The 26,823-nt window shown below is 40.9% G+C and overlaps 1 protein-coding gene across 1 annotated transcript in view; it reads left to right on the plus strand.

The window, feature by feature from the left end:
• PDZRN3 (PDZ domain containing ring finger 3) overlaps positions 1–26,823 on the plus strand; it is a 298,388-nt gene that overhangs the window by 20,496 nt on the left and 251,069 nt on the right. The window contains exon 3 of the mRNA XM_084840346.1: positions 728–835. Coding sequence (XP_084696472.1) covers positions 728–835 — 108 coding nt within the window. The remainder of the gene's footprint in view (positions 1–727; positions 836–26,823) is intronic.

Raw genomic sequence — 26,823 nt, forward strand, 5'->3', positions numbered from 1 at the left:
TGCCCAGAATGGAGAAAAGGAACTATGGGATGGGTACAGAGCAATGGGAAGGGCAAGGGGAAATGATACCTGGACGCATTCTTTCATGGAACACCCCCCTTGTGTGGATCCGAAATCCCGCTGTGCCCACTGAGAAAAAAGGACCTAGTGTGGTTAGGCAGTATCTGTGTGAAAGACCCTTAATAAATTGCTATGAGTGGCCCGGACAAAGAGGATTGACTGGCACCTAGCAGATAATAGAAAAGCCAGTAGGTGACTATATCCACAGGGTGAGTTCCATAATTTGGGTGCCACCACCAGAAAGGCTCTTTCTCCAGCAGTCAGCCACTTGACTGCCAAAGACAGAGCCACCAGGAGATAAGCCTCTAATGAGGATCTTAGTGGGCAGGTTCATGTGGGAAAAGGTGGCCCTCTGTTTCCACTCACCTTCTAGGTAAGTGTTGGCGGAGGAAGTGGAGATGGTGCCTCATATTTGCTCCTTACTGTTTATCTGGAACATCCGAAGCAGCTCCTAGAAAACTGTGAAGATAAAACACCAGCCATTCTGTGACTGCATTTGGCATTTACCCATAGAAGGTTTGGGTGTGCTGCATCACTATGGCTCTAGACAGCAGTGCACTCAAACATCCCTATGGCACTCAGTGTTTAAACTGGGAGCTATGCCAGGACTTCAACCTGCTTCAATCTTGTCCAGTGTTTACATTCTTTTTCTTTTCTCTCCTTAAAGGACAATCAAGATGGCCCATCTAGTGAAGGAATTTTTGTCTCTAAAATAGCTGACAGTGGGCCTGCTGCCAAAGAAGGAGGACTCCAGATTCACGACAGGATTATTGAAGTAAGAACACTTGGTCTGCTCTCTTCTTAACAGGCACAGTTCCTTCTCTGTTCTTTTGTATAAGGTCTAATACATGCATCTCCTGCTTGGGAGAGTTGTGAAATGGGTAGCGGAGGCTAGAAGACAGGGCAGCTAAAATATGCTTAACTTGCTTCGATGCTGACCTTCATGGCTTTAGGTATAGTTGTTATCTAAATATAGAAACCAGATTATGGAAGGTATGTGCTTGTCTTAGCATTTTGAGGAGCTAGCATCTACTTGGTATGCTGCAGTTATTTCTTTCTGAAGCTGCCGGAGACGTGCAAGTTATTTAGTTAAAACCATGTGTGAAGGCAAGTATCTGTTGTGAGAAGTGTGACTTTATTTAGCTCTGTTTCTAAGGCTTTTTTTCAAGAGGACCAAAATGTTTGGAACAGATGATAAAGGACAGAAGCCCCTGTTAAGTGAGCTTTAAAGCACATTGTGATGAACCTTCCTGAGAAATTCCTTGAACGGTTGCTGTGCACTCTTTTTTAGTCTGGAGTTCTTCACATTTTCCTAAGATTTTGACTGCTTGAAAAAGTAGTTCCTGTTGCTGAGTTAAGATGAGTTTTAAATCTTTTTTTTCAATTATTGTTAAGGGGAAAGTTTGATTTATGGAACGGAAAGCAGTTAATTGCAAATCACATTCCATTGTTGGCTATCTTAGAGTTAGAATTTGTTCATTTTCTTTACTTGTTGTAAAAGTGGGAAAGTTAAGCGAACTATTGTTAAAAAAAACAAAAAGATAAGTGCTGCTTTTGTTGCCAAAGATAGCATGGAACAGCCAGCATCTCCAAGACATGGAATTCCTTTGCTCTTATGTTTTGCAAATGAGCAATAAACAGCTGTTAAGGATTTTCTATTGGCAAAGGGCAATATATATTTGCTATTTTCTGCATGGGTAAAGTAAAATGCATTCACATTTTTTTTTTTGTTAAGAGTAGAAAATCTTAAATAGAACAGTTTGTGCTAGAAAGCCTATTTAAAGATGAAAATGGAGAGGTGGGGAGAGAGAGAAAGAGAAGCAATTTAAAAAATCACTTAAAGTTATAATAAATTATGAAGCAAGTTATCTGCAAAAAACAAACAAACCCTAGTTAGAGGGATGTATGCAGTCTTTTTGGTGTTCACTTTTATAGAACTGTAGAACTTGAGAAGGTTTTAACATTTCTCCCCTCTCCCCAAAGCAATGAAGCTCAATCTATTGTATGATTTGTATCATACTTTACAAGCATGTAAAAACAAAAAAAAAACCATCTGTGATCATCCTGTTATATCATGTCACAAGTAGAAGCAGGATGAAGGGACAGAAGTGTGCTATACCTAGAAGTGAACTGCCCAGAGAGTTTTGGCCATTGGGCGGTATAGAAATGTAATAAATAAATAAATAAAGTGATTGTCAGGGAAAACAACCCCCGGATTCAGATTAGAACTGTGGTGCAATGGGTAGAGGGTGGTTTAATCCTTTTGCTCTGTGCTGCAGTCCTAATAAAAATGACCTCCCCTCCTACAAGTAGCAACTTTGGGGACAGGATTCTCATCTGGGGAAAGAGTTAACCCGCCCCACCTTCCACCCATACTGTGGTTACAATGTGGATCAGGGCAAAACTGGTCTGTTCTCTGTTGACCCTCTAGGCAGGGGGTTAAGACCTTTTTGTTCCACCTGGATTTTAATGTGTTTTAATTTGATCTTGTTACAGTTTTATCTGTTTTATTTTGGCTTCAGGTGCTCTTTTTAACTGCATTCATATTTTATTGATGTAAACTGCCTTGGTGGCTCTTTATTCAGAGATGAAAGACAGTACAGAAATGTTTTCTAAATAAAGAAGTAGAAGTCCTACTCAGGACAAGTAGGTTTCTGGGTCAAACATCATTTCATCATATTTGGGTGTAGGTACCTGAGGAAAATAAGCTGTTTCATGAAAATGGCAATACAGATGTGCATTGCAGATTGTAAAGGGACAGACTGTAAACTACTACTGAATTTTACATGTGTTGTTTACCATTTAGCCATACATATCCACATTCAATGTGACTAAGCTCACATTATTACTCGAAGAACAAGAACGGAATATCTCTGAAAACTAAAGGCAGATTAGGTGGGCTGTTATATTCTCAGCTTGTGAAGATTTCATCCAACACTCCCCCTTAAGCACAACTAATGAGTCTTTTGCTGAAAGCTTGCAAGACTTACACAGTTTAACTTCTTTTACATATGACCATAACTTGCGCCCCAAGTAGGCATGTTGGAATTAGATTTGGGTATATGTGCAGCAAACTGTTAAAGAATAGTTGTCCTAGGGAAAAATAAGCTAGCTATTTTATTAGAATTATCATCTATTTCCTGTGTGTGTCCAGCCTGCACAAATCTTCAGGCTTCAAAGGCTCATGATGCCTGTATAAGTTATCTTCAGTGCATTGTGATAGCCTTAGTAGGAAAAGGGTGCTTGTAATAGTTGAACGTTTGAACTGTGTTTTATCTCTTTAATGTCCAAACACATTAGTGCTATCTGGACTCCCACACACAATCCAATCTAATGTCTGAGGGTGAAGATACATTTCAAAGGTGACCTTGTCCAGCTGGAAAGAAAGTGGAGCTGACAAATAGTGATGTCACTGTAGTTATCAATCAGTTGACAAGGGTGTCTTCCACTGAGCAATTGAAACATATTATTTTATATTTATTGATCTGGGCCCCGGTTTTATCACCCTGGCTAAGTAGCAAGAGCAATCTACTTCGTAGAACAGCAATATGGAATGCTATCTTTTAAATAGCAAGATTCAGTGCAGTTTACCTTTGCCGCAACTGAGCAAGGTCCATTAAGTTGGGTTCCACTAAATGACTGGAGGTTGCACATCACCAGTTCTTGGTGTGTGAAGATCATAATCTGTGATGATGCCTGTGGATTTTACTGTGGCTGCTTCTCGAGTAAGGCCATCTAAAAGTACACGTGGCAACATCTTTGCCTCTTATGACACTACAGTGTTAGGATAATTATGGAGCAATCCGCCAACAGTAAAAAAAAAAAAAATCTCAAAAAAGAATAAAGCTTAATTGTAGGTTATCAAGCTTTAATTGATATGCTAATCAACTAATGGCAAGTTGTGATACACTGTAAGGGTGCAGCACCTATGCAGTGTGGGTAAATGGAATTCCATCTGTCCCACTTCTGGGCTTTTCTGATGTACAAGTGTTGGCCAATCTGTAAAATGAATGCATCATTTGGGACTACGCCTCTTGGACTTTAAGCAAATATGCCCCATGCAAGCATTACATCCAACACATAGATGTCTATTGGGACTAGAGGTGGGACAGGATATAATCAATTTCCCCACCTTGCATTGACTCTACAGCGTACAGTCTCCACTCTTAAAGGTCAACTGAACAAGACCCAAACTTTTGTTAATGAATCAGGCCAGCAAAGTAAGGGCACACTTTATATTTTTGACACTTTGTGGGTTCTTCTGTATTTCTGTAATGGGAAATTTCAAAAAAATGAAAGAAGGCCTTAATTTCTAACAATGGCTGATAGCATTTATTAGTTAAAATGTGTGTGCCACTATTCCTCAGTGGACAATACAACACTTTTGTGTTGGTTGATTTTTACATACGTAGATAGTACTGATTTCTGCAGAGTGATTCTCCATCCTAGATCATCCATTAATTAAAGTTTTATTAAATTAATGACTTTATTTATCAAAGGCAACTGCTTCCACACTTCTGGAGAGCCTCCACGTCCCAACACTGGAGTAATTTCAGCTTTACTAGTGATCTATAACATTAGATTGAAAACAACATCTTGTAGGTCTTTTCAGGGGAATATTGATGTATTTAAAGAGATAGGTATTATCTCATAGATGCCATTATTTAACTAACAAGCAATCCCTTAACTCTGATGTGTGTTACTAAATGGGGCTGTTCATACGACATGATAGCCCATTCTGGATTATTTAACGCACACTGAGGCTGCGGTGTGTGCAGGGCACACGTGGCCACCATTTTGAATATGCAACCCCCGCTTGAGGGTTGTTGAGTCGTGTAAACCGCACAAGTGTGGGTTATGCGAGGGTTATAACCCACATATAACCCACATATAACCCACGCTTGCCAGGTTCATGCAACACAGCACCCCCTGAACAGAGGGTTGAATGCAACCTTGCGCCTGTAGGCAGCACAGCTTTTCATGGGTTAAAGCCTCAGTGTGTCATCCAAACCTGGTCAGTGTATGGTTGAAACAAGTTAAAAGTAGGAATAACAGACTCTGATGACACAATCCAGAGAATTAAGCATGTACTTACATCTCTCTCACCAAAATAAAAGGGAATTAAAAGTGCTTACTTTTGTTTTGATTGCACCCTAAATAATAATCAGGACTTCTGTGGCCTCCTGATTTCAGGATAAGTGATTGTGTAAAGTATGGAATGGTTCTGTCTTGATAGTTTATTCATAATTATGCTTTAGTCTTGTCACCAAATATACAGTGACTTTAGAATGATAATTAGTGGTGCTGTTAAGCTAAAACATCCGTAGATTCCCTTCTTGTGTAAACAAAACCAAATCTACTGATATACAAACCACAGGAACAAGTCATGAGGAATGTAATTAAAACCACTTAAAATAAACATATTTTGGCCCAGAAAATACAAGGTTTGAAAACATGATATACTGTATTTTTCTTCAATGTTATCCATGAGCATAAAGATCCAAATGTAATATTTTAAAAGTGAAAGATGAGTTTGATAGCATTTAAACAAGCAAACACAGATCACATAAATATATGTGAGCCAGTGTGGTGTAGTGGCAAGAGTGTTGGACTAGGAGCTGGGAGATCTGGATTCTAGTCCCCACTCGGCCATGAAAGCTCACTGGGTGACTTTGGGCCAGTCACAGACTCTCAGCCCAACCCACCTCACAGGGTTGTTGTTGTTAAATATTTTGTATTTATTCCCTGATGTTATCAGAAAAAAAAGTCATACTTATGTACTTTGTAGTGTAGATGATTGCATTTGAGCTATTAACAGTGTCTTCAAAAACAGCAGTATGTTCATATGTGAGCAAAAGGCTGGATGTTGCAAGCTGGCAGATGAGGAAACAGAAAAGTAATAGATTTATAAAGAGAAAAATCTGTAGGCCAGAGTGAAAACAGGATGTCCTTTTTTCTCTAAACATGTATTCTCTAGGTTGAAGCACTTTTAGATATTGCTTCAGTCTGGCTTGAAGGGAAAGTGAGAAAGAATGGGAAAAGGGAAAAAAAGAGTTTTGGTAGACTTAAAAAGGAAAGAAATGTAATTTAATCTTTTGCATGATTATGCTTCAGTTCCTATCAGCTACAAAAGGAAAAAAGTCAACTTTACAAAAAGGGTACAGAATTCCAAATAGAGAGAATAATGCACTCCTGCAGAGCTGGACATACTAAACACCTAATTTCTAAATGTACAAGTGGAGTAGAGTGCCTAACTTGTCAGCATGTTTCATGCTTTAAATCTGGTAGCCCAGCCCTGTAAACCTTTCACAGATTAGCAACATTCCATTTTGTGCCCATTTTAATAGTATATCCACAGCATGTTTATGCATTGTGTGCTATGAACATCTCACTTCCACAGGGGTATAGAAATAGTCTTTCATTGATGGTATTTTAATATGAAAAAATGTAATTGGGTACCACAGAATGCGCTCTCTCAAAAAACAACAACCCAGGGATAAATAAGAGACACACTTTTATGACCAGAGTGCATAACTTAACCCTTTTATAACTTTGTGGGAAAGTTTCCCCCCTCCCCCTGCCAAATAAAAACTTGTAGAGCAGCATATATTGGAAATAACATAATTGACCACAGTGGCAGAAGATCTAACATATAAGAAGCAAGTTGGTCTTTGAAAAAAATTATTCGCCAACGAAAAGAAAAACATGCAGGAGTTTTTAAGTGCAGTGCTATAAATTGTACATCTACCAAGTGTTTTCTCTGTCTTTATATAGATTATTGGTATAGTATAGATTATTAGAATCATAGAATAGTAGGGTTGGAAGGGGCCTACAAGACCATCAAGTCCAACCCCCTGCTCAATGCAGGAATCCAAGTCAGAGCATCCCTGACAGATGGCTGTCCAGCCTCATCTTGAACGCCTCCAGTGTGGGAGAGCCCACTACCTCCCTAGGTAATTGGTTCCATTGTCGTATTGCTCTAACAGTCAGGAAGTTTTTCCTGATGTTCAGCCGGAATCTGGCCTCCTATCACTTGAGCCCATGATTCCGTGTCCTGCACTCTGGGATGATTGAGAAGAGATGCTGGCCTTCCTCTCTGTGACAACCTTTCAAGTACTTGAAGAGAGCTTTCATATCTCCCCTCAGTCTTCTCTTCTGCAGGCTAAACATGCCCAGTTCTTTCAGTCTCTCTTCATAGGGCTTTGTTTCCAGTCCCCTGATCATCTTTGTTGCCCTCCTCTGAACCCTTTCCAGTTTGTCTGCATCCTTCTTAAAGTGTGGTGCCCAGAACTGGACACAGTACTCCAGATGAGGCCTAACCAGTGCTGAGTAGAGGGGAACTAGTACTTCCCGGGAGTTGGAAGCAATACTTCTATTAATGCAGCCCCAAATAGCATTTGCCTTTTTTTGCAGCCACATCACATTGTTGGCTCATATTCAGCTTGAGATTGACAACAATTCCAAGATCCTTCTTGCTTGTAGTGTTGTTGAGCCACATATCCCCATCTTGTAACTGTGCCTTTGGTTTCTTTTTCCTAGGTGCAGAACTTGGCATTTATCCCTATTAAATGTCATTCTGTTGTTTTCTGCCCAGCACTTCAGTCTATCCAGATCACTTTGAATGTTGTTTCTGTCTTCCAAAGTATTAGCTATCCCTCCCAATTTTGTGTCATCTGCAAATTTGATCAGCATTCCCTGCACCTCCTCCTCCAAGTCATTAATAAAAAGAGCACTGGGCCCAGGGCTGAGCCCTGCGGTACCCCACTCATTACCTCTCCCCAGTTTGAGAAGTGGCCAAAGGCCAACGTAGTTTGCAGTGCAGAAATATATTGCTGCATACTGAAATAAAAGATCTCCTTCTGAAGGCATTTCAGTTTCTTCATTTTTTGAGGGGTCTGTCTGTCTGTAAGTCCCTCTATTTCTGATGGCCAGGCTGTGCATGCTGTTGCTTATGTAGCCAAAACGCCACCGCACATACACAAAGTGGGTGGGGAAACAGAAAATTGGGCAAAGGGCGAATAGAATGGAGTATCCTGGAAAAGGGCATGGCTGGCTGGAACAATGGACAGGAATACCACCCTGTAACATTTTGTTGTAGGTTGCACTTGTAGTAGGTATTTTTATACTGTCCAGTTAGATTCCCAAGGCTGGCAGAAGCTGGTTTAATTTACTGCAAAATAATCCAGGATAACTTTCCAAGGCACATTCACATGAATCTCTGCCAAAAACCAGACCTACAGCAACCTGAAGTTTCTCGACTACTGTAACATTGATTCGTTTGTCATGGAAGGCATCTGCACTCTCTGAAACATTTCTGAAAGTCGAACTGGGATTAAAATTTGGATTCAATCAAAGCAGGTTAATGTTCTAAGAATACAAGCTAACTCACTGAAAGTTACATTGCTTTTGATGACTCTGTCACACATATAACCAGAAAATGCTCTAGTATGTTCAGCTCTTTTGGGCAAAACGATTTCCTGTAATCTCATGGGGTCTACAATAACCTTTTCATACCAGTCACTGAATAGCATGGACCAGATATATATGCATACACAAATATTTATGGAGCGTTAAGTCTTTAAAAAAGCATGATGAAATATGATTGCGTGTGGAAAAATGCGAGTACAACTTCATCCAGGGCATAATTTAACTGAGCAATTAAGAAAATGTTTAACAACAGGAATATGCAGAACTGAATGAATTTCAATTCACGCAACTGATTCTTTTATAGTGGAAAATGAAATTAATAGCCAAATTTATCCAGTGGATTTCACACATACCTATTTTGGATATTTCCCATTCTGTTGTTCAGCAACAGATAAAATACTCTTGAAGAGTGCTAAGAATGCACCATCTAATTCTGCTAGGTTGAGTTAATAGACATGTATCTGGGATACTGAGTTTATAAAAATGTACAGATTTAATTTTTTTCCCACATCTGGATCAGTTCCTTCAGTTTTATGTAATTCCCTGTTCAGTTTTCCACATTTGAAGCCAAAACGATCACGATTTAACTGTTGGATTTTAATTTGTGGGTCTGAACATTCTTTCTGAGACTCTACAGAGGTCTTTCCCTATCTATTGTATTATTTTGGAGTTCATGCATATCACAATAATTGGGCAATCAGGCACAATCAACTTTAATTTTCTACTTGTGCAGTAAATTGCCATGCCAATTCTATGAAGTGATAGGAATAGAATCAGCTAAAAAGCTATTGAATATTCAGAACATTTTATCCAAAATCTATTTAAATAGAGCCAGTGTGGTTTCATTTTAAAACTTGGGATCATGTGCTATCTCAGTGTGTGCAATACAAGCAGCATAAATAGTACAGTTAATGTAAAGAGAATCATTAGTTTGCTTCAGACTCTTAAAGATTCTGTTGGCAAAACTGGGTCCTTGTTTTATTCTGTTCAGAAGTGTATTGCATTTTTACTATTATAGGGGCATGGAAGTGCCTTTTTAGTTAAGGTGTGTCACAAAAAAAGGTTCCACCATTATAAGTCTCAAAATTCTACTGCTTATAAAATGGCACCTGTTGAGATAATCTGAAACTTGGCATCCATAATCTACCCTATAAGGTCTACAGTTGTGCAAGATTTCAGTGCAATGTGGTAATTGCCACAGGTACAGCAAATTAAAAAGTGCTGAAAATTGACACATTTGTACTTTTTATTTCAAGCATATCATATATTTCTTTCTAATTTTAGTGGAAACTACTTATGTTCTTTATTCGGGTTTGTCGAGAAGATGTGCCTTTCATTGGTTTGATAAGATTCAGAGCAGTGGTTCCAAAGTTATTAAGGTTTTTCTGCCCCATGAAAGTATATGGCAGCAACTGCTGGCAAAATTATGTCAGGCATGTTCAGTTTCACTCTGAAGCTAGAATACTGCCTATACTCCGGTGTTTTGAGAGGAATTCCTGTCAGCATTATGACAGTGTGGGGGGGATAGCAGGAAACTGTCAACTGAGATATGAGAGAGGTAATTTTGAAGGCTGAGGGAATCACGCTCACTGATTGATAGATCACTGACGAAGAGGGGATATCGAGGGAAAGGGAGAAGTGTATGTTAGAATCCTGTGCAGGCTTACTCAGAAGTAAACCTTTTAGAGTAGGGACATATCCATTCATTTGTACACATCTACGCAGTTAACAACTTATTGGTGTTTTATTTTTTAGTTTGTGATTTAGTTTTGTTTTTTCAGAACACTATAATAAATTTCCTTTTCAAATCCCTGGAAATTCAATGATTAAAAAACTTGCCAGTTTAACACCAGAGTTATTTATTTATTTATTATTTATTTATTTATTGCATTTATACCCCGCCTTTTTTCCTCTTGCAAGGAACCCAAGGCGGCTTACATTATCCACCTCCTCTCCATTTTATCCTCACAACACCAACCCTGTGAGGTGGGTTGGGCTGAGAGTCTGTGACTGGCCCAAAGTCACCCAGTGATCTTCCATGACTGAGTAGGGACTAGAACCCGGATCTCCCAGCTCCTAGTCCAACACTCTTGCCACTACACCACACTGGCTCTGAGTTAACTGAGTTAAGGCCATCTCATGTTGGCTCAAGCTCCAAGTCAGGAAATTGGAAGCTGATGCCTTAACAGATGAGCCCTGTGATTACTAACGATGTTGTGCCAAGCAACAAAAAGATGTGGGTCAACTCACAAGAGGATTCTTCTAGCAATATAGTAAAGCTCATATGCTTCATAAGACAATACAGGACCAGGACAGCGTGGGGCATCTTTGCTGATCCCAGGCACTCCATCCTCCCATTCTGGATTTGGGTCTGGAAGACCCTGGCAAAATGTGGGTGCATAGAAAATGAGTTGTAAGCAAGCACAATTTGTGACATTGCACAACATCATTACTGATCACGGGGCATGTCCGTTATGAAAGCAGCCTGAGCTTCACATTTCCTGGCTTTGTAGAGCTTGAGCCAACATGAGATAGCCTTAACTCTAGTCTTAAAGTGGGAGGGTTTTGATAATTGAATATACATAATCTTGAAAGTTCAGTAGTTCTTTCATAGCTTGTATAGCAACAAAACCAAATGTCATTCCTAAGTACAATTTTGTGTTCATGAGATTTAAGAAGTACATAATTAGAGCGGTTAGAAATTGGTAAATTGCACGTTACAATTTCAGACACAGGTGAGACTTCAGAGGGTGTTTATCTTATAAGCAGCCAGTTTTGTCTGTGTCTTTACAGATAAAGGTTATATGAGCACTTACGTGACAGACACACTAAGTGTCTGTTGTTTAACAGCCCAAGGCACAGGTTCACATAAGATGTGTGTGGATAGTGCAGTTACATAGTTTAGTCACTATGTGGCACGGAGTTGTATCTGGATGGAGGCAAGAGTTTCCTGTTCTGTTCTTTTTTTAAAGAGAGATGATAAAGTTCTTGTCTGGTTTCCTGACTGATGTATTCTCTTAGCCGAGGGGGGGGGGGGCTTCTTTTCTGTTGGGTAGAGGGCTGCTTGCCAATGGGAAGCAGAGGTGGATGGGGCCAGAGCCAAAGGTGGGGTCACCCCTTTTCTCTCTTAAACCACAGTCACCTCTCTATTTCTGCTACTTCCTTCTCTAACCCCCCCCCCCAATCTTTCCCTCTTATTGCCCTGTGGGCTGCCAGTAAGGGGACAGTGCTTTTTCTTGCCAGAGTTCTGAACTGATTGCTTGCAGAGGGCTTTTGAATATAGGCCAAGTGCTGGGGGTTGCCATTCCTGCTCCAACTCTTCAATGACAGGATACCATGGATTCGGAATTCCGTTTCTAAGGTCTAAGAGGGTCCCCTAAATATTCAACTGCCTGGACCAAGGTAGGCTAGTCCAGCTGTCCCCAAACGTTTTGGGTCACTTGGCCCATTTGGAATTTTGGGCAAGTGCTACAGGTGCGGGTGCTCTCACTAAGTGGCTACCGTGTGTGGTGCCTTGCCCATTCATAAAATGGCTGCCATAGTAAGCATGACTGGTCACAGAAAAGTCATTTCCCAGAAGCCAAACTGGTGAGACAAAAGGCAAAGTAACTTGCCCAAGGACCTAAGTACAAGGCAGTGGTGGGGCCTGAGCTCCAAAACACAAAACCTCTCTTTTTTAACCAAATTAAAATGGCACTGCAGGGCAGCGCTTCGCTTTGCAGCAAGCCAGTTTAATTTGTTTTTAAATTAAACTCTTAAGAAATAAAATAACCAACAGGAGGGGCAGGGAGCCTCTGCCTGGTGCCAAGAGAACTATCTATGGGCACATCTGTGACATCTGAGTAGCCCTAAACCAGTGGTCACCAGAGAAACTAAGATTGCCCTGCCAAGCCCCAGTGTGACTTCAGTGGCATCAAGAGAGGGCAGAGATAAAGAAGAAATGGAGAGCAGGCTGTAGGGTTATCAACAGGTAAGGTCAATGAGACCCCATATGGACAGCCTGTTTGCTAATGAATTATACATATCATTTATAAGTATCATAAGCATTTCACTATTTTTTTGCTTTAAAGAGAAGATTTCTAGATTTCACAATTGCAGGTTTTTAAAGCAATTAAGCTTGAATTATGAATTAGAGAAGGCTTCCTCTGGATACTCACTTGATTCCAACCATCGGCTCTGCTAATTTGGGATGCCAGTTGTAGTCCAATACATCTGGCGGGCACCAGGTTGGGGAAGGCTGAATTAGAGTATGTGGCATCATCATGTCAGGAGGCACAATGGTGTCCTCCTTGGTATAGAGCAAGAGTGGGGAACCAAAGACCTGGGGGCCAAATCTGGCCCTACTGGGGTCCCAGTGTGTCTCTCTGGGACTCCTCAGGTAGCCATGGCCCCTCCCCTGGCCCCACCCCCTTTCCCCAAACAACCAATCATTTGGTGGTTTTCAACATTAGTGCAGTTTTTACCCCATTCTTAAAGGGTGAGATGCCTCTCCCGAGGCTTAGTTCCTCCTAACAGTAAGAGCTTTAGGCTTCAATATGCTGGTATTTTTTGTATCTATTGGCCCTGCCTCTTTTGCCTTTAGCCCCACCCACCACTGGAATGCAGCCCCCAAGAGCTGCTCTGAAATTGAATTCAGCCCTTGGGCTGAAAGAGGTTCTGCACCCCTGATATAGAGGATGGAGAAGAGGAATGGAAAATGGAACACAACAGCACGAGGACAAGAGACTTCTTTGGGACTGATGTCTCCTGTTCTAGTGCTGTTAAGGCAGCAGTTGGGGTTTTTCTTTCCTTCCTCTCCACCAGGTAAGTGATTTGAGCCTGCTTTGTAATTGTGACAGGTACTCACAAAAAGTAAGAATTTGGGGATATATTCTCTTTCATATAAGCAACTGTCAGAGATGGAAATAAGGAGCTTAATAACTGTAAGAACAAAACAGCCCTTGAGTTCATCTGCATAACACCTGTTTTAAGCATAGTTCCTTGAAGTCTCTGAATCAGTGCTTTGAAAACTTTGAAGCAGCTCAGAAGTAACCACAATATATGCAAAATAAAGAGCTGATATTGTACCAGCTTTATGTAATTATGTATGAGCTTGTTTGTATCTTACTTTAAAGCAGCAGACTTTGATCAAAGCTGAAAAATACAGTATAGTTTATTACCAGATCTTTCACTACTAAGCTTGTAGAGTTGTTAGAACCCCAAAGATATATATGATAGCAAGCTGACAATAATAGCAGTTCAACCTATTTATTTATTTATTTATTTATTTATTGCCTTAGCTTACAGGCTATCAAATGCTCTGCAGCATTGAAGTCGGTGCTTTAAGACCATATGTGTGTCTCCAAAGCAGCGTGTTCATTTTCATCAAATTATGTACATTTGGGTTATGCAAGTTAAAAACCTAGGGCATGAAACAGCCAAAGAGAGAAAGCCAGAAGAATTTGCAGAAGCGTGGCTGTAATACAGCTTTTTGGCACCCCTAATCCAAACAATCCCCATTGCTGCTCAGACTGGCACAAACAAGGTATAGGCCTTTGTCAGTTTAGCCTTTACTCCAAGGGTGGGCAACTTCAGGTGGTATGGGGGCCAGTTTCCCACAGTGTGCTGTGCTCCTCCTACCACCATCTCCATGCTGAAAAAAAGCGGGGAAATGAGCGAAATTTGTCCACTCTGAGCCTCCATGGCTGCTACGGAGGCTTAGAATGGGCAAATCTAGCTTGTTTTCAAGCTTAGCTTTTAAGTCTCTCTGTGTGCCGCCACGTCTGCCCCAAACTTGGAGCCCTTTCAAGAGTGTGGGAAGAACTGCAATAATTAAAAGCATGAGGCACTGACCTCAGTTCCTTTTAAGGAAGGCTTTTATAATGTACCTGTGCTATTGAAGCTGGTTTTGTAAATGTTTCCTGCAGTTTTATTTGTTCTTGCTTTATTATTTTAACCTATTTTCATTGTATGTGTTTCTTTGAGGAGCCCATTTGCGGGGCTGGGCAGCAAGCAGTAAGCAACAACAAATAATTCTGCACCCCTTAACTACTGACACTTCAAGCCAATGGCTGAGAGAGTGGGAGAAGGCATTGTGGAGCAAGTGATAGTAATTGTATTTTTATTGTTTATATTGTATTTCTAATATTTTTTATGTATGCTGCCCAAATAACTTTCGTTGTGGGGCAGCATAACAATACTATTAATGAATATATAGTCTGAACGAAAATAAAATGCATCTAGAATACTGCTAGAGGTTTTCTATCTTCCTGACATGCTTCACCTCTAGCAGATCAAGTTCTTGGCCAGTTCCATTTCTACCCAGTACTGGAGCCTCCAGACCAAAGAAGACAGCATCTTGCTGGTGTTTATTATTTTATATTTTCACAAGCTTCATGGCTGTCCCCAGCTTCCAGTGGGTTGTACCATATCTCCACTTGTTCTATTTTCTCTCCATGGCCACCAAAGCCCCCTTCAGGCCCATTCACCAGCAATATGAAGAGAATGTCTACATTCCTTTCGTTCTGCATGCTGACTAGTTATACAACATAGGGAAGTCTGAAGGAGAGAAATTAACTGTTTGCACCAAGGGGAAGGGAATTCCTGGCATTTTAATGTTTCTGGGGAGACTTAAGGGTCTTGTCATTAAAGCCTTACTAGCTATGTGAACCCCAAGGAGGGGGGATGGGACAAAAAAACAGAACAAGAGTGGCAATAACTTTTAATGGACCAACTAATGTTCGCAGTGTTAGATGGGTAAGTTTTTGAGATGCATGGGAATTTGCCTGAAGTGTAAGTGATCAAAGCAAATAAAATGATGTTGCATAGTTAAACAAAGAACATGAAGTTTTGAACAAAAATGTTATTACTTAGACTGGCAATTGCCTGAACAGGTGGAGAGATCAAGCTACACACCCCACTAGGATACGGGTGTGTATTGTCCAACAAAAAATGTTGGACAGATGTAGTGGAAAGCTCTTGCAAAGAAACACAGAAAATGATAGAATGCAAGACCATTTTCAAATCTTCTGTAGACTATAGACAAACAAAACTCTTGTAAAGTTTACAATGTACTAGGCAAAATTAGCCATTAAATCAGCAGAGCTGGAGATATGCTTGGAAAACACTCTTTTGGTCATTTTAGATAAATCTGATGATACTTTTATTTATAATGTGTACAAACTTCTTTTTTGCCCAAAAAAAGCATTCAAAGGTATTACCTTATAGGTAGAGATTTGTCCCATGTCAGAAAAAAATCCTATTTCTCATATTTGTGTGCCACTAGAGAGAGCTTGTGAGGACAAAGGCAAGCTGCTAATGTGGGCAGCTGAGTATCTAGGAGCCATTATCATAGATAGGACATAGGAAGCTGCCTTATACGGAGTCAAGACCATCAGTCCATGCAGCCCAGTATTGTCGGCACTGATTGGCAGAGGCTCTCCAGGGTTTCGGGCAACAGTTTTTCCCTGGGACCTTCTGCACACCTGGGACCTTCTGCACACAAAGCATGCGCTCTATAACTGAGCTACAGCATCTCCTGCTATGGTCTGTTCAAGTAGTGATGTGATAAGGGAACTTAGATCATCAGGCTACAGGATCTTCCTCTTTCAACTGGAAAAACTAGTAGAGACAGGTACCTTGATGGAAGCTGAATAAAATAAGAAAATCTGTTATTTTTGTTAGTGTATATATCTGGATTGCCATATTTGGGTAGCACAGCAAAAGATGGGTGTCGGCACATGGAAGTTGCAGAACCATAATAACTGCAAGGATCATATTGCTATAAATAGTTAAAGCTATATAAAACATGGATATGTCCCAGAAGGATGCAGGTATGCTTAAAATCTAGGTATGTCTCACAAAATCATGTTTTCCCCCCCGCTAAGCATGTTAGCAACGTGTGCTAACTCGTTGCACATGGCATTTTAGCTAAGCGAAGTTCGTAACTTTTGGTTCATAACATATAGCTTCATTAGTCTCTCTTGTAATCTGCAGGCTGGTTTCCTTGCAAGCAGAGTTTGTCTGGTAATAGAGGAAAATCCCTTGTTCAGGTCAAATTGAGTTCGCTGTGTGCGAGTTGTCAGACTGGCTTTCAGGAACAAGTTAGGCATCGGATAGATGAGATGGACATCTCATTCACATCTCTTCACTCTTTTAGAGATTTCTGTCACAATACCTAATGCAAGAAGAAAATCCATCTAGGTAGTGAAAATGATTTCTTATCCTGAATCAAGACTATAACCTTTAAGTTCTTACAAGCTCTCTGGGTGCTTCCAAATGAGACTTATATTGTGCAATTGACTTGCCTCATTCACAGAATTTTACAGGGGGTCCAGATGATGTTGTCTTCCATTTGCAATCTACCCATGTTTTCCCACTGGTTCTTCTGTCTTCTTTTCTTTTAACAAAAAATCCGTTAAGGAGCAAAAGACAGAATAACTGTTAAGGAGTTGTTGTTCTGGAAACACCCTGAGTCTCTCTCGAAACCTAACTCTGCTTGTACTCACTAGCTTAGAAGGCTTTTCTTAAAAAGACTGTCTTTACAGAGCATACTTTTTTTTCTAACCATCTGCAGCCCTGATAAAAATGGTTGTTAGGAAGTGTTATATTATAAGACTGCTGGTTTTGCATTGTTATACCACAGAAGCTTACAAAACAATTGTCTGAGTTCCAAGGGTTTCTGTGTGTGTATTTTAAAGTATAGTGTTCGTAACTGATTGCTAAAGTGTTTTCCTTTCTCAAAATCTGAGATAGTGTGAATGCGTCATGTTCTTGGAGCTATCACAAGAGTCTGCTAAAGGATGTATAGGATAGAATATATCTTTGTGACTTACAACCTCTTGGCTGTGGCGAGGATCCAAAGAAACCATGCAACTAGGACATACTCCAAAAGAAGCTTTGGATTTGTTTTTCTTGAACAGAAACTCCCATACCATATGGCAAACTGGTTTTGAAAGTGCAAACTGCTTTTTCAGAAAACAATTTCAGATACAACATAAGATTTGACAGCTTTGTGATGGGGAATAGGGTTTTAAAAATCTACTGGTCATGTGCAAGCCCTTGAACATACCTAACAGTAGGTCTTTGGCACTGGTCAGTCTATCTATAACCCAGAGCTACATTCAGGTCTGACGTTTCAGAGCTGAAAATGAAGGCCTGGATCTGAAGAGGCCCACGTGGTGTGCAAAGCACTCCCATGTTGTTATGAGGAAGTACCTATCTTTTCTTTGAGCTGCAGTCTTCTGTGCCATGTTGAAGGCTACTCTGGAGAATCCTCCCTCACCCATTTCAAAAAGTGGCTGTGTGTGTGTGTGCAAGGGAAGTGTGTGGTGTGGAAGGAAGCGGAGGTGGGGTGGAGGCTGAAATATCCCAATGATTGCATGGAGCAATGCGTGTGGCCTTTTTGGAGTCGTACTTTTATGGACCTAGCTCTACGAACTTTCTATTTATTTATGAAACGATCTCCCCAAAGAGGCCCATCTGGCACTAACATTGTTATCTTTTTGGTGCCAGGTTAAGATCTTCCTCTTCTCTCAGGCATTTGGCAGAATATGATGAGGTTTTAGTCATGTCCTGGATTTGTCTTGTTGATTGTTTAAAATTGCTGAGAGAGAGAGAGAGAGAGAGAGAGAGCTACCTGTTTATATGTTGGTATGAAAATGGTTTTTATACTGTGTATAATATTGTATTTTAAAGATTTTTAATCTTTGTAAACTGCCCAGAGAGCTTCGGCTATTGGGTGGTTGTTGTTGTTGTTCAGTCGTTCAGTCGTGTCCGACTCTTCGTGACCCCATGGACCATAGCACGCCAGGCCTTCCTGTCCTGCGCTCTCTCCCGGAGCGTGCTCAAGTTCATATTCATTGCATCCGTGATGCTATCTAGCCATCTCATCCTCTGCCGTCCCCTTCTCCTTTTGCCTTCAGTCTTTCCCAGCATCAGGGTCTTTTCCAGGGAGTTTTCTCTTCGCATTAGGTGGCCAAAATATTGGAGCTTCAGCTTCATTATCTGTCCTTCCAATGAGCACTCAGGGTGGATTTCCTTTAGGATGGACTGATTTGACCTCCTTGCAGTCCAGGGCACTCGTAAGAGTCTTCTCCAGCACCACAGTTCGAAAGCATCAATTCTTCGGCGCTCAGCCTTCCTTATAGTCCAGCTCTCACAGCCATACATTACTACTGGGAAAACCATAGCTTTGATTAGACGGACCTTTGTCGGCAAGGTGATGTCTCTGCTTCTTACTATGCTGTCTAGGTTGGCCATAGCTTTCCTCCCAAGGAGCAAGCGTCTTTTAATTTCATGGCTACAGTCACCATCTGCGGTGATCTTGGAGCCCAAGAAAGTAAAATCTGTCACTGCTTCCATTTCTTCCCCTTCTATATGCCAGGAAGTGATAGGGCCAGATGCCATGATCTTAGTTTTTTTAATGTTGAGTTTCAAACCAGCTTTTGCACTCTCCTCTTTCACCCTCAACAAGAGGCTCTTGAGATCCTCTTCGCTTTCTGCCATTAGGGTGGTATCGTCTGCATATCGGAGGTTGTTGATAATTCTCCCGGCAATCTTAATTCCGACCTCTGATTCATCCAACCCGGCATTTCTCATGATGTACTCTGCATATAAGTTAAATAAGCAGAGGGTGACAATATGCAGCCTTGTCGTACTCCTTTCCCAATTTTGAACCAATTGGTTGTTCCATCTCTGGTTCTTACTGTTGCTTCTTGACCCTCGTACAGGTTTCTCAGGAGACAGGTAAGGTGGTCTGGTACTCCCATCACTTTAAGAATTTGCCACAGTTTGTTGTGATCCACACAATCAAAGGCTTTAGCGTAGTCAATGAAGCAGAAATAGACGTTTTTCTGGAATTCTCTTGCTTTCTCCATGATGCAGCGAATGTTGGCAATTTGATCTCTAGTTCCTCTGCCTCTTCTAAACCCAGCTTGTACTTCCGGTAGTTCTCGGTTCGCATACTGCTGAAGCCTAGCTTGTAGGATTTTGAGCATCACCTTGCTGGCATGTGAAATGAGCGCAATTGTGCCGTAGTTTGAACACTCTTTGGCGTTGCCCTTCTTTGGAATTGGAATGTAAACTGACCTTTTCCAGTCTTGTGGCCACTGTTGAGTGTTCCAGATTTGTTGGCATATTGAATGCAGCACTTTAACAGCATCATCTTTTAGGATTTTAAATAGCTCGGCTGGAATACTGTCATCTCCACTAGCTTTGTTGTTACTAATGCTTCCTAAGGCCCACTTGACTTCACTCTCTAGGATGTCCGGCTCAAGTTCAGTGACCGCGCACTATCATGGCTATCAGGGACATTCAGATCTTTCCTGTATAGTTCTTCTGTGTATTCTTGCCACCTCTTCTTAATCTCATCTGCTTCTGTTAGGTCCCTGCCTTCTTTGTCCTTTATCATGCCCGTCTTTGCACAAAACGTTCCCTTGAGATCTCCAATTTTCTTGAAGAGATCTCTAGTCTTTCCCATTCTGTTGTTTTCCTCGATTTCTTTGCATTGTTCATTTAAGAAGGCCTTCTTGTCTCTCCTTGCTATTCTCTGGAACTCTGCATTCAGTTGGATATATCTTCCCCTTTCTCCCTTGCTTTTCGCTTCCCTTCTTTCGTGAGCTACTTGTAAAGCGTCATCAGACAGCCACTTGGCTTTCTTGCATTTCTTTTTCTTTGGGACGGATTTCGTTGCTGCCTCCTGAACAATGTTACGGACCTCCGTCCATAGTTCCTCAGGCACTCTGTCTATCAGGTCTAATCCCTGAAATCTATTCCTCACCTCCACTGTATATTCATCAGGGATATGATTGAGGTCATACCTGAACGGTTTAGTGGTTTTCCCGACGTTCTTCAATTTAAGACGAAATTTTGCAAGAAGCAGCTCATGATCTGAGCCACAGTCAGTTCCAGGTCTTGTTTTTACTGACTGTATGGAGCTTTTCGATCTTTGGCTCCAAAGGACATAATCAATCTGATTTCGATATTGACCATCTGGTGACGTCCAAGTGTAGAGTCGCCTCTTGTGCTGTTGGAAAAGAGTGTTTGCTATGATCAGCATGTTCTCTTGGCAAAACTCTATTAGCTTTTGTCCTGCTTCATTTTGTACACCAAGGCCATGCCTGCCTGTTATCCCGGTGATTTCTTGACTTCCTACTTTAGCATTCCAATCCCCTATGATGAAGAGGACATCTTTTTTTGGTGTTAGTTCTAGAAGGTGTTGTAGGTCTTCATAGAACCGATCAACCTCAGCTTCTTCGGCCTCAGTGGTTGGGGCATAGACTTGAATTACTGTGATGTTGAATGGTTTGCCTTGGATTCGTACTGAGATCATTCTATCATTTTTAAGATTGTACCCCAGTTCTGCTTTTCCCACCCTTTTGTTGACTATGAGTGCTACTCCATTTCTTCTAAGGGATTCTTGGCCACAATAGTAGATATGATGGTCACCTGAATTAAATTCGCCCATGCCTGTCCATTTTAGTTCGCTGATTCCCAAGATGTCGATGTTCAATCTTGCCATCTCATGTTTGACCACCTCCAGCTTACCTTGATTCATTGATCTGACATTCCACGTTCCTAAACAATATTGTTCTTTACAGCATCGGATTTTCTTTTCACCACCAGACACATCCACAGCTGAGTGTCCTTTCGGCTTTGGCCCAGCCGCTTCACTCTTTCTGGCGCTACTTGGAAATACCCTCTGCTCTTCCCCAGTAGCATATTGGACACCTTCCGACCTGAGGGGCTCATCTTCCGGCGTCATCTCTTTTAGCCTTGTGATACGTTCCATGGGGTTTTCTTGGCAAGAATACTGGAGTGGGTTGCCATTTCCTTCTCCAGTGGACCACATTTTGTCAGAACTCTCCGCCATGACCTGTCCGTCTTGGGTGGCCCTGTACGGCATAGCTTATGGCTTCACTGAGTTACGCAAGCCCCTTCGCCACAACAAGGCAGTGATCCATGGTATAGGAATGTAATAAATGAAATGAAATTTCCCTCCCACCAAACAATCATTTTGTGTTTTAATTTGGTTGTGACAACTTTAGCAAATCATTGGAAAACAAAAGAAGGGGACAAAGCACAGCTGAGTGGTAAATTAATAGCGGCCCTTTTCAAACCATCTTGTTTCATTTTGAAGTGTTTCCACACATGGATGGGATGTTGCCCATTTTTATAAATCCCCTATTGTTTCCCATCACATTGGCTTTTCTTCTTCTGCTGGGAGCTTTGAAGGTACAGTCTGCTTTGCAGCAGGGGAGTTACTGGCTCCTTCTGTTAAAACCCTTTTCAGTAACTGAAGCCGTGTTTCTTACCAGTTTTAACCGTCTTGTGAACTATTACATTTGTTTTCCATTTGTCCACTCTTTGAAGGGTTTTCTTTACTGCTATGTGGATGATGCAGTTAATTGGTAAAGGACATTTGTTATAACACCAGACTTCAAAAATTGCCAGGGCAAAAGGAGAGGAATGCATACAAAGGTGTCAAAATCAGATAGATAAAATATTAGCCTCCTATAAAGTCAAATAAATCCCTAGGTTTAATAGACTATTAAAGCTATTTTCTCTAAGCTTGTGCATTGTAATATCGTGCATTCAAAGTACAGTACTCCTAGTTTGCCTTGTCTCCTTTGCTTGCTTCTTTGTTCCTTTGGACATATTCAGGCAGTTGGCAGGGTCCTGGTAACTTAACAGGCTGGAATTGCCTGCTGCTCAATATCTATGCATAAGCAAAGGTGCTGTGGTAAGTTTTTTGTTTGATGTCCTTCTGTATTGGGAGAGTAGACTACCTTTCCAGCCACTCTTTGGTCCAAGGATGCTACCTTAGTGTCATCATATGAGAATCTTAAGCCATTTTTCCAGAGGCCAGGTAACATAGGGTACAAAATTATGCATGGTTTGGAGAATGTGGATAGGGAGATTTCTAACAAGAGCCATGGGCTACTTCACTGGAACAAAGCCATCAGGTGGGAATAAGTACCATTTATTTGATTAGAGCTTACTTCCATTATTTAAGATTGGGATATCTTGCAAGTACTGCTGATCGTTTACAATTATTTTTATTGCCATTATTCACTGTTTGCAGGGGTAATGGAATCTGTTTGTGCTTACTGGTTGTGGCCTACTTTTCAGAACATTTCCTTCATTTCATTATAATGTTAACTCTAAGCTTCATCACTAATGTTGTTAAACGCCCCCGCCCCCTAAAATTTCCATACTGTTTTCAGGAAGTCTTGCCTTTATTACACATATGCTTAATTAAACTGAGCTGTCAATGAGGCGATAAACCATAGCAGAATTCACTTGGGAGCAGAATGCAAATCCAGAGCTATAAACAGGGGTCTTGGGAAAGGTCTTGACTGCTTTTGCCAGTCCAATTATCACTGAAGGTCATTCATATTCAAGTGAATTAGGAATTACCTTCCAAGTATGAGTGTGCAAGCAAACTGTGAAAGAAATGGTAACAGGAAAGGGGTGCTGTTTGGTACTGTCATTGAGCCCTCCTGCTTAAACCTGCATTCTTATAAATGTAAACCGGGGCATTTTAAATCTGCAGGCTGCTGACTTAATGCAGGTTGGAAATATCCCACTGTTGCCAGTTTTTACATTGTGATTCAAGCAATAAGAAAACACAGAGGGTAGTATCCAGCTGTGCTCCAGGACTAGTGCTAACGACATTGCACGAGTGTAAGCTAATGCTTATGCAACATAACTGGCGCTTGCTAGAGCAATGGGAAAATGCAGCAATTACTACCTAGAGTAGGCTCTTGCAGTCTCTTGGACTACTCAAATCAAGGGTGAGGAACTTTGAGCCAAACACAGCTCTCTTGGGGTCATAGTCTGGCCTCTGGAGTTCCCTGGGTGGCCACATCCCCTTCTCTTTGCCCCAACCGCAGATCGTTTGGGTGGTTTCTTGGCTTTTGTGCAGTTTCTTCCCCATTCTAAATAGTTGAAGTACCTCTGCTAAGGTTCGGGAACTGGCAGCTTAAAGCTAAAATACGCTGGTATTTTCTGTATTTGGGGCCAGTTGTCTTTGGCCCTGCTCACCACTGGATTGCGGCCTTTGAGAGCTTCTGTGAAACTGAACTCAGCCCTTGGTCTGAAAGAGGATCCCTATGCCAGATCATCGGTGTGTTCAATTCATTAAATACTCTTGACTTCATATGTTTACATCATCATGGAGAGTTTTGATTTGGCATAATATTTCTTAATTTTTCAAGGCTACAGATCAGCTGTAGCTGCTCGTATCAACCATTTTTTTTTTAATGAGATGTATGTAGTCAACATCAGCGTCCGTTTTCAGTGATTTTGGCATGTCTCGTCAATGTTCCAGTATGCGTCTACACAAGTCACTATCTCCTGGAAAGTCAAAGGAAGCAGAATGCTATTGGAACATATGCTCTGCAGCTTTTGCAAGGAAATTTCAACATATGTCAGAATTCAGTGGAAAGTCATGTTGATTTCATTATGCTAAAAAAAAGGAAGAAGCTTGGATCTGTCACATGCCAGCTGAGTTTAGTATTCACTATGGCCTCAAATAAGTCAAGTATGTCCATGTCTTGTATAAAAAAAAAAAATGTGAGTAACGTAGCTTTTCAAGATACTATCACTTGCTTGTGGAGGAAGCAACCCCTTTCCTACTGCATTGCTGGCCCATTCCTCTGGAAGTGGCATCTTAATCCCTACAATAATGCAAATGAACAGGCCTAGCCTTGAGTCAGAGGATTCCAGTTGTGTCTGTATTTTTAAAATTGTAGCAGGTGTTCCCATGAGCTCTGAAGAGGTGATGCTCAGAAGAAATTCTTTTAATATTTTTAAAAAGGGAGAGAAAACAATCTGTAAAATTATATCCCACTTTGATAAACTTCTTTTTAAATTGAAAATCAGGTTATACATTGCCAAAACAAATAATAAATAAAAGCACTTGTGAATTGGGCATGCCATTCAAAATGGAGGTGGACACGATCTGCTGCAAGCAGGCTGTGCCCACTTGGATTCTGGCTGAACCCCTCCTTCCCCTGGACAAGGGCCTAAAAGGTTACCTTGGGGCAGGGAGAAGTGGCAAAGGCAGCTCTGGGCCATCCCAGTCTATTTTTCTGCCGGTGAGTAGAACTGTCCCAAAATCCCAGGCAGAAATTATGCCTGGAACATCAGTTTCCTACCAGGCATTCTAAGATTTGTCCGCACTTTCCCATAATTTATGCATTTTTGCAAGCACGTTTCCCTAATATATATACACGGGTATATATATTATGTATGTTATTTTTTCTACTGAATCCCTTTTCCCCTAATGTACATATTTTTGTACTCATTATTTGACTGGAGAACTGCACTGCAAAATTTGGAGAAGTATGAATACTGAAGGAGAATTGTGTACCAGTTTGTGTGTAAGTTCAGGAAGTGAGAATTCGGTCAGTTGATAGTAAAATGTGAAGATGAATTTGTCCTCCATCCCTGCACTTGCCACCACATGCCCCAAGGTAAGTCTTCAGGCCTTCGGGTCAAGGAGGTATGGGGCTTTTTTGTGTGTCTGCTTGGAGCTCTCAAAAAGCCTCAGCGCCTTTCAAGGCAAACAGGACAGTGAGAGCCTAACCCTAGTACATATAGGCAGGGGAGGTACTTGTAACAAGCCTAAAATTGATATTATGGTGACCATTCCAACTAATAGGTGCTTACGACAATAGCACAATTGTTAACCTTAGAATGAATGCCTATTTGTTGTTGTTGTTCAGTCGTTCAGTCGTGTCCGACTCTTCGTGACCCCATGGACCATAGCACGCCAGGCCTTCCTGTCCTATGAATGCCTATACCTTCATTCTAATGTTTAGTCATTTCATGAAGATAAACCAGTTGTATTTTCGCTGGTCTTTGGATTGATTGACTATTAGCAGGTGATAATGGTATTTGTAACTGAAACATTTCTTGATCAAAGCAGAGCCTGGACATAATCCACTGGTTGTGCTCTGCTCAAAATGATTTGGTGTTACAACTTATGCTACTGCGATTCACTTCAATAGAGTTTGCAGAGGAGGAATGTCCTGTGAACTGTGCTTCACGAAAGCTGGTTGCTCTCTACTTTGGATTCCTTGTTTGCTTGTTTCTCATGATTTCTGGTTTTTAACATACGCAGTTTGCCTCTATTTGACTACTCTCACAAACATTTGTTTTGTCTTTTGTAGGAACAAGAAGATTTCTTAAATGTGTTTGTCAGTTTATGTATTTTATTTACAGCGTAAGGAACAGAATATAATTTTGTTCTCCTTAATTATAAAGGCTTTGCTTTTAAAATGGGCTCTGTCTTTGCTTTATTGATGCTTTTGATTCAAGGCCATATAAATGCCCATTGTTGTTCAGTCGTTAAGTCGTGTCCAACTCTTCGTGACCCCATGGACCATAGCACGCCAGGCCTTCCTGTCCTCCACTGTCTCCCGGAGTGTGCTCAAGTTCATTATAAATGCCCATAGTTTGCAACAATTATTGGAAACGGGGAGATGCTGACCTTTCCTGATCTCTCTCGTAGAGTTCTTTATGGAGATCTATAGCTTGACATTATGGATGTGTTTGTTATTTTTCCCAAATCAGTTTTCTCTCTGAAAAGTGTAAACGGGTTCTTGGGTAACCCAATTAATGTAACGAAGTTTGTCTTCTTAATTCCTTGGGAGTTAATGGGTAAGACCCATAGTTAAACATTTTCTTTTGGTTAGGTGAACAAAGTAGACAGTGTCTAGAGCCAAGGTCAATGGTAAAGCAAGAGTTTGGAGCATAGCCTTGGTTTTAAATGTTATGTTTCTTGGCAACTGTTTGTATCTGTCGATTCATAGGCCTTGCCCTACAATATATTACCATGTGCAGTTTTAACCATTAAAGGCATTGAAGTGTATCCCTTAAAATGGCAAATGGGCTTGCTTTTTTGTTTTCTTTTATAATTTACAATGCCAGACAGAGAGGATGCTTTACCCCTGTCAGTGAAAAGAGCACAAACACTGGCATTAAAAAAGAAAGCATAAAAGGAATGGTTGATGGCTTAAGGTTTCAGACCACCTACTCTGAGAATGCCAGGATTTTAAAAGTTCGACTGAAGTGTCAGGCAACTTTGAAGCTTTTGGTGAAGAATTTCTGTAACTATTAAAGTAGAACTGAAAGGAAAAGCAGTATACAAAGTTGCAGACTGTACTGCTAGCATTTTTTAAAAAATCATAGAGGACTCTGTTCCATGATATTAAACCAAGACTCTTGAATGATGCAGTTAAATCCTTTACCTACTTTATTAGCAGTCATTATATTGGTAGCCGAAAGCCTATTCTTTAAACAATGCCAAGTGATTTTTTTATATATATAATTGATGTGGTATATTTTGTT

The sequence above is a fragment of the Heloderma suspectum genome, chromosome 2 (assembly GCF_057233095.1).
Source record: "Heloderma suspectum isolate Gila_16-S chromosome 2, 16-S_ref, whole genome shotgun sequence".
Taxonomy (NCBI): domain Eukaryota; kingdom Metazoa; phylum Chordata; class Lepidosauria; order Squamata; family Helodermatidae; genus Heloderma; species Heloderma suspectum.